The 17070-nt window shown below is 37.8% G+C and overlaps 1 protein-coding gene across 1 annotated transcript; it reads left to right on the forward strand.

The window, feature by feature from the left end:
- Positions 1-2810: 2810 nt before the first annotated feature.
- LOC148040189 (pentatricopeptide repeat-containing protein At2g03380, mitochondrial-like) lies at positions 2811-5472 on the forward strand. Its single transcript, XM_087697397.1, has one exon. The coding sequence runs from the start codon at positions 2866-2868 to the stop codon at positions 4597-4599; it is 1734 nt and encodes a 577-aa protein (XP_087553523.1). The 5' UTR covers positions 2811-2865; the 3' UTR covers positions 4600-5472.
- The last annotated feature ends 11598 nt before the right edge of the window (positions 5473-17070 follow it).

Raw genomic sequence — 17070 nt, forward strand, 5'->3', positions numbered from 1 at the left:
CAACATATATGGTCTTGTTTAGTTGCAATGTTGAGCTTTTTATAGTTGATGCATTCTTGTATCTTTCCATTTTTTCATAAGTACCACTACAATGGGTGATATCGAGTCTGTGTGCTCAATCTCATAAACAAATATTTCTTTCTATAGCTTTTCTAGCTCTTCACAAATGTGATGTATATAGTAAGGATTCATAGTGTAGGATCTTAGTTTCATTGTCTTAGCCTTGGCCTTACATGGTATTATGTGCATCATCACTTGGGGTGGGATGTCCTTGAGATTTGAGTAGTTTTAGGTGAACACATCACTGTATTCTTTCAGTAGAGTGGTTTAGGAGGTTCTCCTAGCTCAACAAGGTTTACCTCCTTTACCTTGGATGGACCCTCAATGGGTCTACTGGACTGCCCTTTTCTCTTGGTGCCAAGTAGGATAGTGACTCAATTTCCTTTCTTATATTTTGTAAATTGCTTTGGGAGATCTTACGGTTTTTTTAAACTCTTGGTTTCAGATTTGTTGTCCGTTGAGATGTTCTTGAGGTGCTTTCGCTTAAGATGGATTGGGAGTTTGTTGTAGTTATATGAGACTTTATGAGTAGTGGAATTTTAGAGTCCGAAAATATCACTCCCATCCATCTCCAAGTTAGTAACTTCTATGGGTGAAGCATCAAAGGCTATGTTGACTTTTGTGTTGTAGTTAATAAAGTCGATACCAAATTCATCCTCTCTTCCAAACTTGTTAGTTCTTCGCCCTCTAGTTCGTTTTCCTCCTCAACATCCACACCTTGCTCTTGCATTAAGTAGATGAAGAGGTTATTGTGGTAATCAGATAGGACTTGATGGAGGTTTGTCCATTACCAGTTGGATTAGAATGTCTGCTTTGAGCTTACAAAACGAAAGCATGGTCACCAATGGCTCAATATTTTACATAGTTCAAGCTTGTTCATGAGAATGGGATAGCCCTTTCCAATTCTTCAGCAATAATAAAACCATCTCTCCTCTACTAGGACATCTTCACCAAAATGTCCTAGCATTCCTTGTCTTCGATGTCATTACAAGAAGCTACCGTCGATGAGAGTACCATGGGTCTTGCACTTATTTAGGAGTGAACATAATGTTAACTGCAAAATGCAAAATGCCTTTGAAGATTATAGAAAGAGATAGTTGTAGTTTACATGTTATGTAGTTGGTAAGGGCTTAATGTGGAAGTGGAAAATAAAAGAAACGTTGAGGTGAACAAAGGCTTCAAATATAACAAGACACAAAAAGGCACTTTGATTGTAAGACACAAGAGTAAGTTAGAGCATACATTTTGGAAAACAGTACTTACCACTTCATAATAGAATGGTGAGTAGGATATAAGTAGAAGGAATATGAAGCTATGGATATGACCTTGACAAAGGACAAAGGATCCAACATCTTTATCCACTTTGTTTTATATTCAACAAACTTGAATGCTCATTGGGTTGGGGGTGGCGGGCTAACTTAGCTATGTAAGTTGAATGCTATATTTCCATGGTCAATTTTGACATATCACCATGTATTTACAATCTATGTATATGAGAGAATGTCTTATATATGACAATCACTAAGCCTTATACATTATGTATAGTTTATGTCTAACGAGTTTATCTTACATCATGTTGTGTGATTGGAAACAAATTGGGGAAGTGATGGCTCATTTTTGGATGTACAACTATAGAAATTATCACACATGAATACTAACTATGAAATGAATGAGTTAGAGTAGTGAGGCATAATTGGAAAATGAATGGTGTAAAGGGCCTATGTTAGTAGCTTATTTGGCAGAGATGAGCACAATTGGAAAATGGATGGTATAAAGGGCCTACGTTCGTAGCTACTTGGGTAGAGGTGAGCACATTTGGAAAAGTGAATGATGCCAAGGGCCACTTTCTTGGGCAATGGTAAGGAGTATGTGGAAAAATTAATGATGTTAAGGCCCTATGCTTTAGTCCCTTCTAGCTAGATTTTGTTATGAAGCAACTATATGTTGAGTAGATTATCAAGCATGTTGGGCACCCCTTAACACTAAGTCCATGATGGGAATAGAAAGCCCACAATAGAGCTCCAAATGGTTAATTGATACAACATCATTACACATTTGAATATGGGTCTAGAAAATTATTAGATGCGAAATGATTTTGTATTAATTGAATATCAAAACTTACGTTGAGACGTACGGTACCCTTGATTACTAAGTCAGCACATGGTCCCATTACAGTGTGCATCTTTGTGACCAACCGAGTAGAGCCACAATCACTTCTTTAATGTGACGCCATTTCTGAGAGTTTATTTGGTTCCCTTGTAGGGCCATGTATGGGTAGAGCTATAATCACATCTAGGTAGAGTAAAGAGGCTAATAAAATAGCACCCTCCAAAAGAAAAACACATCCCACCCCAATTGAGTGATAATTTTACAAGAAAGATGTGGTTTTTTTAATAGCCACTTAACAATATAATATGAATTTTTTAAAATTATAAATGAGCTTTATTTAAGTCAAACAATTGAGCCATGTAAAATTTTTAATATTTTAGATTTTGTAAAACCTTAAAGTAATGCATCCTTGAGTGCCACTCTATTGGCCCCTCATTGTCCATCTTTTATGAACCTTTCATTTGTAACTAAGACTACTTGATAAAAATATCAAAATGTCCTAATATTTTTTCTTTGAACTCTATATAATATAAATAATTTGACAATTAAAAAATATTTATACAACTCACTTGGAAAAATAAAATAAAATGGAAGATTGTTAGATGACAATCTATTGGCCCCTTTACCCTAGGACAGGAAATAATTATACAGGGTCAGTGTAACAAAGAGAGGGCTCCTAACAGACAGAATGCTCACATGGCATGCAGCGAGCTAGACGCGTTATGGAAGGAGTACTTCAGAGATTGCGCCCAATTCGACAATAGCAAGGTAAGAAGCACAGCTTCTGATAATCCGCCTGGCAGAAGAAGCCGAGTGAAAGCTAAGAACCGCGACTTTACTGCCCTCTTGGACTCCATCAAGGCTTGTGGCAGACAGAAGGACCTGCACACAGGCTCCAGAATACATGCTCACATCCTGAAAAATGGGTCTCTCAAAAAGGACATTTATATCAGTTCTGCACTTCTCCGAATGTACGCCAAGTGTGGAGCACTCGCCAAAGCACAAGAAGTGTTTGATGGCCTTCCACGGCGGGATACTGTCTGTTGGACTGCATTGATTGCTGGATATGCTCAGCATGGGTTTAGTGAGGAAGCTCTGAACTGCTTTGGGCAGATGCAAGCTGAGGGATTCTCCTCAGATGCATTCACCTTTGCTTGCGTTTTGAAAGCCTGTGGCAGCGTAGGCGCGATTGAGAAAGGGGAAGAGATACATGACAAGGTCCGCAGGCTGGGGTTGTTGGAAAATCATGACATCGTGCTAGGCACTGCATTGGTGGACATGTATGCCAAATGCGGTTTGCTTGCAAAAGCGCAAGAGATATTTGATGGGCTCCCAACACAGGATGCAGTCTCTTGGAGTGCACTAATTACTGGATATGCACAGGTTGGGCTTGGTGAGGAAGCTTTGAAATGCTTTGACCGGATGCGAGATGAGGGCTTCTTGCCAGATACAGTCACCTTTCTTTGCATTTTGAAAGCTTGTGGCAGCATAGGAGCAATTGAGAAGGGCAAAGAAATACATGCAGAGATCTGCAGGCTCGGGTTGTTGGGAAAACATGATGTCGTACTAGGCACAGCATTGGTCGACATGTATGGCAAGTGTGGTGAGCTTGCAAAAGCACAAGAACTGTTTGATGGGCTTTCGATACGGAATGAAGTCTCTTGGACAGCATTAATTGCAGGATTTGCCCAGCATGGGCATGCTGATGAAGCTCTGAATTGCTTTAGATGCATGCAAGATGAGGGTGTTCCCCCAAACGCAATCACATTTGCTTGCATCTTAAAAGCTTGTGGCAGCATAGGGGCGATTGAGAAGGGCAAAGAGATACATGCTGAGGTATGCAGGCTGGGGCTGCTAAAGAATCATGATATAGTACTTGCCACTGCATTAGTGGATATGTATGCAAAGTGTGGCATGCTTACAAAAGCGCATGAAGTTTTTGATGAGCTTCCAGTAAGAAATGTTGTTTCTTGGAATGCACTACTTGCAGGATATGCCCGGCTTGGTAAGGTTAAAAAGCTTTTCAACTTATTCAGCAAGATGAGAGGAGAATGTGTAGAGCCAAATGATGTCACATTCCTTGTTTTGCTTACTGCTTGCAGTCATGCAGGCCTTGTGGAGGAGGGGCAAAACTTTTTGGATATTATGAGCACTGTGCACTGCATGATCCCTACATCTGAGCACTTGCTTTGTATGGTTGATCTTTTCAGACGTACAGGGCATTTTGACAAGGCTCTAAGTGTGATGACGAAGGTACCAGAGTGTGATTCGTGGTTGGTTCTGTTAGGTGCATGTCAAAACTTGGTAAGTTTGGAGATTGGGAGATGTGCCTTTGAGCGAGCATTACAGCTTGATGGTGGAAGTCCTGCAGCATATGTCTGTATGAGTAATGTATATGCAGCTGCTGGCATGCAGAGCCAAGAAGGTTAAAGCTTTGAGAACAGTAATGGAGCATGGAAATACCAGGATGTTGTTTATGGGCTGATATTGGTTGAAATGCGCATTCATTCACCGACAGAGATATGAGCCAATCTTAAGTAACTGCATGTATTCAAAGTCTATAAAAAACTATGGCTGAAATGATATTCCCATGGTTGCATTTGAGATAAGGAAAGGAAGATGTGCTATACGGGCATAGCTACAAGTTGGCCATGAATGCATGTTGAAGGAACATGCCTGTTTGTGGTAACTGCCATTTTGCTACTTTGCTTCTTTTAAAGATGGAGAAGGATAAAATTCAGGTCAAATATTCAAGCCCGTCCGTATTTGTGAGGGATGGAAACTTGAAAGTGAAGTGACAGATATCTATCACGGTAATGCAACCACATACCTTTTCCTTCAACCCCAAAGGTTGTTGCTGGGCTATTGTGGTTTGGTACTTCGCTTTTAAAAATGAAGAAGCATAAAATTCAGGTCCAATATTCATGCCGGTTCATATTTTTAAGGGATGGAAACTTGAAAGTGAATTTGTGGCAGATATCTAGCACGGTAATGCAATCACATATATTTTCCTTCAACCCCAAAGGTTGTTGCTGGGCTATTGTGGAAAAACAAAGGAGTTCGGGTGAAGATGAAGATTGCAGTAAAGACTTTTTAGCAATGTAGAAGGTCCACATTTCTTCTCTTCAAAGATGGAGAAGCATAAAGTTCAGGAATATTCAAGCCACATTCATATAAGAAGCTGGGAAGAATATATGTTTAGTGTGGAATTATTAATAATACTTTGTCACATTAACACAAGCACAAAAGAGAAAGACATGTAAATTTTCACATCTTTTGAACATTAATATATTATTGTCTCTTGTCCCACCTTGTTCACAGCTTCTATGACTTCTTTATCTTCTTTCTTATCTTTCTCTCTCCATTTCTAGTTTTTCTCTTCTCGTCACTTCTTTCTCTCTCCTCTGCTCTTCTTTCTTTCACTTCTCAGTTCTCTCCTTGACAAGTGGTATCAGAGCATAGGCTTTTGGTCCATTTGATTTTCTCATTTCAGTCATATTTTTTTCAATTTTTCATTACTATATCTTGAACAACAGGTATAAGAGCCACATGGCAAGTACTTGTAGGAGTTCTACTTGAAGCAGAGACTAATTTTGGAGTTTGACAAAGATCTTGGAGAGATTTGGTCAAATCGTGGCTAAAATGGTAAGTCGTGCATCCACTATAAGCTAAGTTGAAGGTAACTTGGTCAAATAGGAGTTAACCGAACTTAGGAGATGAACAAATTGTGGTTACTTTTTAAAAAGAGGCTTTTTTTTTCTTTTTTGAAGTTATTATCAAGCTTCCATGGAGTTTTCAACAGAGATTTTCTCTTTCATTGATCTTTGATTTTCTTTAATAATGGCATGCATAATGGCCTTTCAGACTTCAAATCTTATAGATAGCATATCATTTTGGTACTTGTGTGGACAGTCACTTGTATAGGAAGGTAGTTTGAAAATAGTGCTGATTTTTTAATTTTGTTTTTCATCTCTTTTGGATGACAAGCTCAGTTGTGTTTTTTAAAAATTACAAGGTCTCATAGAGGAAAACTCACATTATCAGCTTAAAAATGGTCTAATTTGGTTAAATAGTAAGATTGCTATTTCCTTTATTTTTTCTTTTACACGAAAAGTTAGAGGAGTTGCATTTTCCATCTTTAGCTGGATATTTTGGAGTTTTTAAAGCTTATGATAATATCAACAAAAGCTTTTATTGAAAACGACTGTGGAAAGATGTTAACGATTTTTTAATGAAGTGTATGTCTTGTCAACGGAATAAGGACAACATCCATAAGTCAAGTGCCAAATATGTCCATATCCAGATAAGAAGATAGAGAAGGAGAAGGAGAGAAATAAGAGTTTAACATTGTCAGATCCTTCACTCTCTTGCAATCTCATGACTTTATACACAACTTCAAACTCAAGCCTCTTACCATGGATGGAAAGAAGAAGAAAAGTAAGAACAAGATGTAGATCTTCGTTGAACAAGTCCTTCACTCAACACAAACTCACATTCTCTCTTCCTCACCCTTATCAATAGTGACAAAAGATGATAGAACATAAGTGAATGAATGCTTAAATAGTTGCATTCATATAGCTTCCATGATATGAATGCACTAACATGGATGATTACAACTAAGACCTCCCATTCTTATTAGGGTTAGGGCTAGGATTAGGATTCCTCTATAAATTAGGTTCTGTGCCTTGCTTATGTTTTAGGATTTCCATGAATGTGAACTAGAATTTACGTCTAGGTTTGCACCATTTCTTGGATATCCTATCCACTTTATGGGTTCTTGGCTAGTCCTTTCTTGATGTATGCTTCTATCTTAGTCTAATTGGAATTGGCCTAGACTATTCTAATTACATTTTCATGGTTGCAACCCACACAACCATTGCAAGTGTGCCAAATATAAGTGCAAGAAATAATACAATGTGCATGGTTTTGAGATTTAGGCAATCACACCTAGTGTAGACTTTTTGTATGGAGCAGTTTGGATAAAGGATATGCAGGCTTTCCAGAATCCCATAAGCACAAAGTAGAAAAGTGGACCTATCCTGAAGCTATAAAGCATTGTACTTTCCTTTCATTTTGACTGCAATATGATGATACTTTTGTCCGTTCAGTAAAATTTCTGAATCATTGTCCAACCACAGAAGATTGTGTCTATGAGTCCAAGTCTCAATCTTGGAACTTAATTCACTTGTGTGACATTCTATCTTCAACTTTATGTCTTTATGAGTTCAATCTATGTGTTCAGGCCACCATAGCCATGCTTAGATCCATGCATTTTAACATGGTATCAGAGCCATGGTGAGCATAGATCAGCTCTAAAAGCTCTTCTTTCAACTCCTCTTCATCTTTGTCCAACTCAGTCCAAGTGGTTGACTTCATTTTCAACTTCATCTACATTTTTTCCTTCATGGTAGCCATAGGCAGCATGCACCTATCCTATTTGGAGCTTTCATATCTCTCAAATTAGGGCATATGTCACTTAACTTCCTTCTATGGACCTCTTTATCTACTTAGGGAGCAACTTCATATCACGTTAAACCTCAACATTGAGAACTCTAGAGGCCAGCATTGCAGAAATTAGGGCTTGCTGGCTGATCTGTGCCTCTTGCTATTTGTATTGCTGTCGTGGTACATGTAGGTCGCGATCTTGATGATTACCATAAGGAAATTGAAGACCCATACATAATCTCTCTCCCACTTAGAGGGTTCCCCAAACGATCACCTCTATGAGTTGAAATTAGTAAAAAAAAAGAGGTCCCTGTCTACAAACCCTAATCCTCCATAGCTTCTTTGACCTCAAGCTTTAAAAACCCATCATTTTCTCACTCCTCCAAGTCTATTGGAGTTCCTATCACTCTAATTTGAGTTTCTACTTAGTTTCTAGCAAACACTTGGACATCAAACCAGCAAGGAGGGAAAGATTTGTGATGATTTAAAGGATTCAAGCTCATCAATCTAGTTCAACTAGTATCTCTTGACACTATTTATCATTGCCATTGCTTGTGTCTCTTGACACAACCAAAATCAACTCATTTTTGATAATTTTTGGTACTGATTCACTGCTCTTCTAGTCACTCCAACATGGGAAAAGACTCTCTAACATGTCAGTTCAAAGGAGTCGGGTTTCACACATGGCAAACCCACATAAAGCTTATCTTGATGAAAAAGGGCATATGGGACATTACCAATGGACAAGAAAAGAAGCATCGGGATGCTACCCTTGGAGCAATTTGGTAGAAAAATGATGACAAGGCTCAAGCCATCATAAAGCTTGAGTTGGATGACAACTACATTCATCATGTGGATGCCTGTGACACATCCCATGATACATGGGATAGATTGGTCACATTGTTTGTTGCCTAGTCAAAGTCTTCTAAGTATGGATTGCTAATTGAATTCTTTAGACTAGACATGAAGCCTAATACATCCTTGGCATCTCATCTGAACTACATGAAAAGTCTCCTAACCCATCTTGCAGGAATAAATCTTAAAATGGATGAAGATATTTGTATTGGTGTTTTGCTAAAAAGTTTACCTCCTAATTATGATAATGTTTCGACAAATTTAATCAACATGCCAAACCCTAAATTGGTTGGCACTAAGGCCTCTCCATTGGAAGAAGAAAAGAATATAAAAAATAAAGAAGAGTCAAGTACTTCTAAGGATGAACAAATGTTGTATGTCAGTAACAGGAACAAAGAAAAAAAAGACAAGCTATTTTGCGACTTCTGCAAAAGGAGCAGACACACTTAGAAGTTTTGTCATGCCAAAAAGAGGTCTTAAAAGGTCTATCTTGCAGTTGTAAAAGAATAAGAAAATCATGGAGCAAAGGAAGAAGAAGAAGACCATCAGGAGCAAAAGGACAAGCCTCACCAGTCCTATTCCCAAATTTTTGATAGACTTTTTAAAAGCCTTGTATAACCTTGCCTTAATGCTTTTGTCATAAGCTTTGTAAACTCCTCATGTAACTTGGCATTATAGCCTTTGTAGACTTTGTCTAAGACCCTTGTTACAGCCTCTGAAAGTCCACCATGTTTTTGGTATCGACACTTGGCGTTTTTTGTGAGTAACATCCTTGGTGTTTTCCATGTTTGTGGTGTGCCTATGCTTTATAGGTGGTGACTCACTAATTCGATGCAACTGATTGTGGGGGTAATTTTTTTGAGCATTCAAAAGTGCACAAGGCAACCACTTTCCTAAAGGGGAATGCCTTTTAGGTTGTGATTGAGGAGGGGTATTGAGATCTAGGCAATCACACCTAGTGTAGCCTCTTTATATGGAGCAGTTTGGGTAAAGGATATGCAGGTATCCAAAATCCCATAAGCACAAAGTAGAAAAGTGGACCTATCCTAAAGCTATAAAGCATTGTACTTTCCTTTCATTTTGAATGCAATATGATAGTACTTTTTTCCTTTCAAGCAAGTGTCCACAACCACACAAAATTGTGTTTATGAGTCCATGTCTCAATCTTGGAATGTAATTCACTTGTGTGACATTCTATCTTCAACTCTATGTCTTCATGAGTTCACTCTATGCGTTCAAGTCACCATAGCCATGCTCAGATCCATGCATTTTAACACATGGATACAAGCTTGACTCTCACAAAATAATACAACCATAACAATGAAATATCCATGAAGTACTACAAGTATGCAAATTGCTACATTGAAGCTCCAAATAATAATCCTCAACAAAAGAATAAATATGACATTGTTTCTTTGATCTTGCTTTAACCTTCTTTCTCTTTGCTTTCTACATCTGTTGTTAACATTACCTCCTCTGAGATGAGTGCCAATCCCATGATAGCTGCATCAAAATTAGATGTAGAATGTTGGGACAATCCATGAAGTAGTAATCACATAGTAATCCAAATGGAGGAGCAATGAATATTAATGATGAAGAACTATGATGATGATGAAATGGATCTTGTTGATGTTGAAGATAACGAGTACTGATACATTGGTAGATGATGATTGAAGAAGTTGTGGTACAATGATGGAAAACGGTGTGCTTCCATCAAAATCATTAGCAACACCATTAGAGAAGAATAATAGAGCATGGAATGGTGATGTAAGGGCCATCGAAATTGATGGATCTTCAGATAGTTCTTCACAAAAATGCAAGATAATTTTTTCTTTTCTTAAGTGGTGTGTCTAGTTTACTTGTACAATGATTTATGAGCATGCAACTGCAATTAGGAGATATGTTTAAGCTCTAACCAAGTGTGAATTATTATTCCCCACTTGAGGACTAAGTTGGTGAAAAGTTATTGCAATTCAAATCCCATAATGACAGGTTGTTTGAGTAAACCTAGGATGTCTTGCCCTTGATGTGCCATGAGATTGTATAGTGAGGGAAAAAGGACTAGGGGATTAGAGATAGAGCCCGCCACCGACCAGGGTCATCGGATGTAGCTATCTTGCGGTTCCCTCTATGCAGTATACATGGGTACACTTAACTTACTTGGAGCTTTTACTCTCTTTTCTCTATGTTTTTGGTCCATTCCTTTAGGGAGTGGTTGCAAGGTGCGTGATAGACACCATTTATTGAGAAGATATGCATTGAGTGACTTGTAGAGTTGAAATAATAACTTTGAATAGAATGGATAGGTATACTAAACAAATTTTCTATCTACCATATCCTCCAACAAAGCTACATAGTAAGATGGGAAAAGAAGAGCAGGTAGGTGGAGTTGAGAAATGGTAATACCATAAATTCTAGCACTAATATCAAAGAATGAAGGACACACTCCATCCTCAATGGGAGTCGTGGTTGCTGTAGGAGCTTGACTAGTAAGTGAAGGTAGTTGCAAGAGACAATGAATAAAGTATCTAGGAGTTTGTAAACTGCTTGATGAAGCTATTGAAAGATGGACATCTTGCAAATCACTTAATTAGAAAAAAATACATATTATTGGATTGTGGAGCATTGATATTAAGAATATTTAGAACGTTGTACATCCAATACTAGTGAGCATCATAGTCCCACTTATGTCTTTTAGGATTCAAAGGTAGAGCCTAAGTGGAAGCACACAAGCGTAGAAGAAGCAAGAGTAAAGTAAGGGCTATGGTAGACTTTGCAAGAGAGCAAGAAAGAGAGACACCATATATGGGAACTTCAACAATCACAACGTGTGATATGTTGAGATGACAAGCTCAATACGTGCAGATATTTATGATGGACCGCTTGGTTAGATGGGACCACATGTCTACACTTAGCACATCTGTGGTTATTATGATCGAAATATGGCCATTGACTTATCACTTATTATATTTAGTTTGTTGCACCTATATGCTGTTGGCATAGTTATAGTGCCAGTCGATTAGTATATCCAGTTATGTACTATTTGACTTAGTAAGCTACTTTCCTTTATGTTGTATCTTATCTGTACTTTGTGTACATTGTATTGTGAAAAAAAAGAAGAAACTAGCAAGGAAACATTTTAGCCTCCATCTCTCCTCTTGTGTTCTTGAGTGAGCTTTCTCTTGTTTGTATGGTGTGTGTTTTGTGCAGCAACTCAAACAAGTTCTCCCACCACACAATTCGTAACATGGTATTAGAGCAGTGCCACTGAGAGAGGCTAGTTTTGAAGGCTAAAGTGAGGATTCGAGTAACTAAGCAATGGGTAAGAAGCTCTCCCATTCTTCCACTCTTTCTCTTGGATAGTGTGTATGGAGGCACATGAAGTAGGGTAGAGTAAAAATCTCATATTGCTATGAGATTTGATGTGTGAGCAAAGCAATGTATATTCTACATATAAGCCCTGATAGAATGAATACAAAAATGGGTGTTTGTTTGTTATGCATCATATGATGAATATTGTTATAGGAAGGGGGATGCATGATGATGCATGGTGTGTTGATTTAGGTACATCTAATCATATGACCAATCATATTGAATGGTTTGGAGAGATGTAAGATTTACAAAATCTAGATTAACTATAGATGGGTGATGATTCATGCCACCCAATTTCACACATTAGAAAAGTTTTTTTTAAACATAAAGAGTATGTTAAATATATTACATGTGTCATGATCACAACAAAGAATTTAGAGTCTATTGGCCAAATGGTAGAGTAAGGGTTGTGGGTTTGATTTAATATAAAAGATTACTTTGTAGAAGATTTTAATGATAAGTGCATGTTGGTCATAAAAAGAAGTAGAGTTGGTCGCATGTTTATCTTAAATGCTAGAATTCCTATTATAAATGTTGCTATATGTATGCTAGAGGCAAAGGAGTCATTGCAAACATTGAAATATGGCATAAATGCATTGGATATGTAAATGTGTAAAGGCTAAAATTAATGCAGTCCAAAGGGTTGGTTAAAGGGTTGCTTGCTTTTAGAGTTGCAAAATTCTATAAAGTGTGTGAAGCATGTTAATTTGGTAAGCAGGTAAGACAACCAATTTTACATAATAGAGATGTGAGCAAGAATATACTTGATGTTATGCAGATAGATGTTTGGGAGCCTACACAAAACATATCTTTTGGTGATAGCAAATGTTTTGTCATGTTTATTGATTATTATTCAAGAAAGCTATAGATATATTTCATGAAGAAAAAGAGTGATATATTTGAGCACTTCAAAACTTTCAAAGTTGTTATTGAAATAGAAGCACACTTAAAAGTTAAGTGTTTGAGATCAGATGGAGGGGGAGAGTACTTCTCTAATGAGTTCAATGACTTTTTGAGATCTCATGGAATATAGAGACAATTTACTTGTAGGCATGCCCCACAGGAAAACGAGGTTGTAGAAAGAAACAATAGGCATATTGCAAAAGTTTCATGAGTATTGATGGTTGAAAAGAATATGCCAAAATATTTTTGGTCTAAAGTTATTCGTACTGTTGTCTAAATTATGAATAGAACTCCCACAGTTACAGCTCATGTAACGGCACATGAAGAATACTTTACAAGTAAGAAGCCCAATGTGTCACACTTGAAAGTGTTTGGTTGTATTGCATACGTTCATGTGCCAGATGAGCTCTAAAAGAAGCTTGATCCAAAAAGACTGAAAAATGTATTTTTATTGGATATTATTTAGAGTATAAAGGTTATCATTTCTATAACCTTGTCATAGGTGAGTTGAGAGTGAGCAAGGATATTATTTTTGATGAGGTGAACAGTTGGTATGCATCTAATAGTGATGCATTGGATGATGATGATGATGATGACGGTTATATGCCAAAAGAAAAGCAAGAATCATGGAGCCTTAGTGGACCAAATATCATTCGGTACTACATCTACAGTTAGCTCTTGGTCTCAGAGACTAAGGAGAAATCCCACATCTTTAGGTGTGTTTACAAGTATTTTGGGTAAAGACAAAGAAAAGAAGAAAGTGTCAAATGGTAATGATGCATCTGCTAATCATCTAGGGTTTGATGGAGTTTCCAGTGATTTAGAGAGTTCAGATGATGAGCTTGGTATTCCTTCAGTCAAGACACAAGGTGTATAGAGAGCATATCACAATGTAAAGGCCCAACTAAGTGATCCAATGGTATGCAAGTCTAGCAAAGTCAGATATGCTACTAAAAGATTTGGTTTTGAAGGTTATACAATTCACCATTATATTTGTATGGTAAATGTGATTGAGAATATTGAGCCCACTTATTTTAAGAATACTATTGATCATGCTCATTAGGATGTTGCAATGGATAAGGAGATGGATGTAGTAGAGGCTAATAAGACTTGTGATCTAGTACCATTGCCTAAGAGCAAGGAAGCTATTGGCTATAAGTGGGTCTATAAAATTAAGCATAATACCTATGGTTATATTAGTAGGTATAAGGCGAGGTTGGTTACAAAAGGCTATGCTCAAACATATAGCATAAATTATGAAGAGACATTTAGTCTAGTTGCTAGGATGGCAATTGTTAGATGTGTGATTACTCTGGCAGCAACCAAAGGTTGGAGTTTGCAACAAATGAATGTAAAGAACACCTTCTTGCATGGTGAACTGCAAGAAGAGATGTATATGGAGTAGGCAATAGGTTATGAGGATTTAGAGCATCCACATATATGTGCAAGTTAAAGAAGGCGCTCTATGGGTTGGAGCAATAACCTAGAGCATGGTTTGACAAGATTAGAGAGTATCTTTTCAATATTGGATTTTATGTTTTTTATGTTAATCACTCACTTTATGGAAAAAAGGGAGATATAGATTTGGTTATCATAGTCATCTATGTGGATGACTTGATCATTACCTATTGACAGTGACAATGGGATTGTAGAAGTCAAGAACTATTTGAAGAAGAAGTTTAAGATAAAAAATTTGGGTGAGCTAAGGTACTTTCTTAGTATTGAGGTGATCAGTTTTTGGGAATAAAGGGCAATGTACTTGACCACTATTCCTGCCTGCTTGGCATTGTACTCTATGTACTATATACCTATCTAGAAAACCAAAAGAGGGACACTATTGTACCCACACACTGTGTCATTCTCTCTCTCTCTCTCTCTCTCTCTCTCTCTCTCTCTCTCTTGCATAGCATCCACCATTGAAGCTCCATTCTCTCTTTGATCTGTGCACTTCAAACTTGTATCAGAGCTCTGGATTTGGAAGCACAAGCTTGCACAATAGGGAAGCAGTAGTCGGCTTGAAAGCTTGCAACTTTAGCAGCTACTCTTCATTGAGGTTTGTCTTGATCTCATTTGCTTTAGCATCTATTAGGGCATCTCTAAACCTCATCAGGGTAGAGTTGGGGCATTATTGAGTGTGTCTTGAGCTCTTTTGGAAGAGCACTTCAAGCTGGAAAGCAGGACAACCATGTCTCTTTGCTTCTTGTGATGAAGCATAAGCATTATCATTGCCTTTGAGCCTCAAGAGGGAGCTTGGGAGGGTCATTTGCGATCCCCCCCCACCCAATAGCATTGAGTCATTGTAGCCTTCTAGCCCTCCCAACTAGCCAGGTGCCATCATGTCAGTAGCCATGAGTCTGTCTTAGTTCTAGATAGATTGACCACAAGTCACTATTTTTCTCATAAATTGAGCTAGAAAACTCAGATTCAAAAACTTTTTTTTAATGAAAATGAAGCTCTCTTCGAGATCTACAATTTGTAGAAGATCTTTTGAGCTGATTTGGAGTGTAGGCATATCTAAAACTGAATACACAAAGGTTGTTTTGTGAGGACAGTGTATTACAAATCTTGGTTGCAACAAGTAGATCAACCCACTATCTTGATCATCTCCTTCATCATTGGCAACTCTAGGACCATTGTATACTTGAGAGCTCACTCTTGATCTTGGCATTTGATTCAAGCTTGGCATTGGCATTGGGAGTGTTTTACTCAGTTTCTTGGACTGTTCATAATAGTTTACAAGGCAGCATTGATAGTTCATGTATATACTTGAATAGTATTGAATGTTTGATGCTTATATATGCTTGAATAGTATTGGTTGTTTGATGCTTATATATGCCCAAATGGATGCCTACTTGTCATGGATGTTATGCCTACAATTTGGTATTGATTTGGACCTGACTTTGGCACTATCATTTCTCACTTTGATAGTGGATTCACTATTGTAATATCAAGGGATGTGTCAATGAATGACATGCCTATTGGTTGCAAGCACTATTGTGGGTACTCAAAATGATGTCTAGATGCTTATCTTGGATGTCATATACATGGGAATAATTTTGGGGATGCTTTGAGCTTGGTTTTGAGCTTGGGACATTTTGTCTTGGCTGGAAAATTACCATTTGCAAGTATCATAACATAGAGGATATTTTGGACACTTGGATGGTTCCCATTGAGGTCCTTATGTACTGATTTGGTATTGATATTGTCGACATATGCTTGGACATTGGGTGCACATGCTTTATGCCTCATTTTTAGACTGAAATAGATCAATCTATGCAGGCATTTTGGTGATGTTTACAATGAACAATAGATCTTGCTGGTTAGTTTGCATCTCTTCTTGGTCACTTGTTTTTTGACAGATTTGGCTTGTCTTCTTGTCATTTGAGCTACGATTATGACTGGCACAACAGTGACAGTAGTCATCTTATGCACATCAAGAAGATTGAAGGGGCACATAACTTTGCAATTTGGCAAAAGCACTGCTATAATGTCTTGGTGCAAAAGAAACAGGTGAAGCCTATCAAGTTGAAAGGAGCACAACCAACAGACATAGAGCAAGAGGATTGGGATGAGCTAAATGAGTTAGCTCATTCAACCATTAAGCTTTCACTTTCTGATGCTTTGTTGTTCAACATAGAAGGGCTCAATTTTTCCTATGCCATTTGGAAGCAATTGGAGGAATTGTATGCTCAGAAGAATGTTGCAAGTAAAGTCTATTGGTTGAAGAAATTGATGGGTTTATGCATGAAGGAGGGGACAACGATGTCTGTACACCTCAGTGAGTTTAATTCCATTTTCATTCAATTGGTTGCCTCGATGTTCAATAGCGATGATGAGTTCAAGGCTACTTTTCTGATATGTACTCTACCTAAAGGTTGAGATACTTTCAAGATAGCCATGAGCAACTCGAATGCTATGCTGCTATACTCTAATGTAAAGAGTTCTCTGCTTATGGAAGAAATCAATTGGCATAACAATGCATCTAACAAGTCGTCCAATGCTTTGCATACTAGAGGCAGGTCTGTAGAGGGGGAAATTTGGAAGCAAAGGACGTAGTAAATCTCATGGGAAAGATTAGTGCCACTATTGTGGCAAGAAATGACACTTTAAGCGGGAATGCTTTAAGTGAAAGAAAGAGAAAGGAAAGAGCAAGAAGATTGATGATAGCAAACATGAGAAGAAGGACAGTTAGCCAACTATAAGAAGAGCAGTGTTAATATTGAAGAAGTGAATGTAGTCTTAGCGCCATGAGAGCGACAGTGGTCATGATGTACTCCTTGTCTCTTCTTGCTTCAGTCCACATGTCTTGGTAGCAGATACAGATGA

The sequence above is a fragment of the Lygodium microphyllum genome, chromosome 2 (genome assembly GCF_053477565.2).
Source record: "Lygodium microphyllum isolate KBCC chromosome 2, Lygodium_microphyllum_v1.1.10, whole genome shotgun sequence".
Lineage (NCBI taxonomy): Eukaryota > Viridiplantae > Streptophyta > Polypodiopsida > Schizaeales > Lygodiaceae > Lygodium > Lygodium microphyllum.

Coding starts and splice junctions, on each gene's coding strand:
- LOC148040189 (XM_087697397.1), top strand. CDS start 2,866: ATGGCATGCAGCGAGCTAGACGCGTTATGGAAGGAGTACTTCAGAGAT.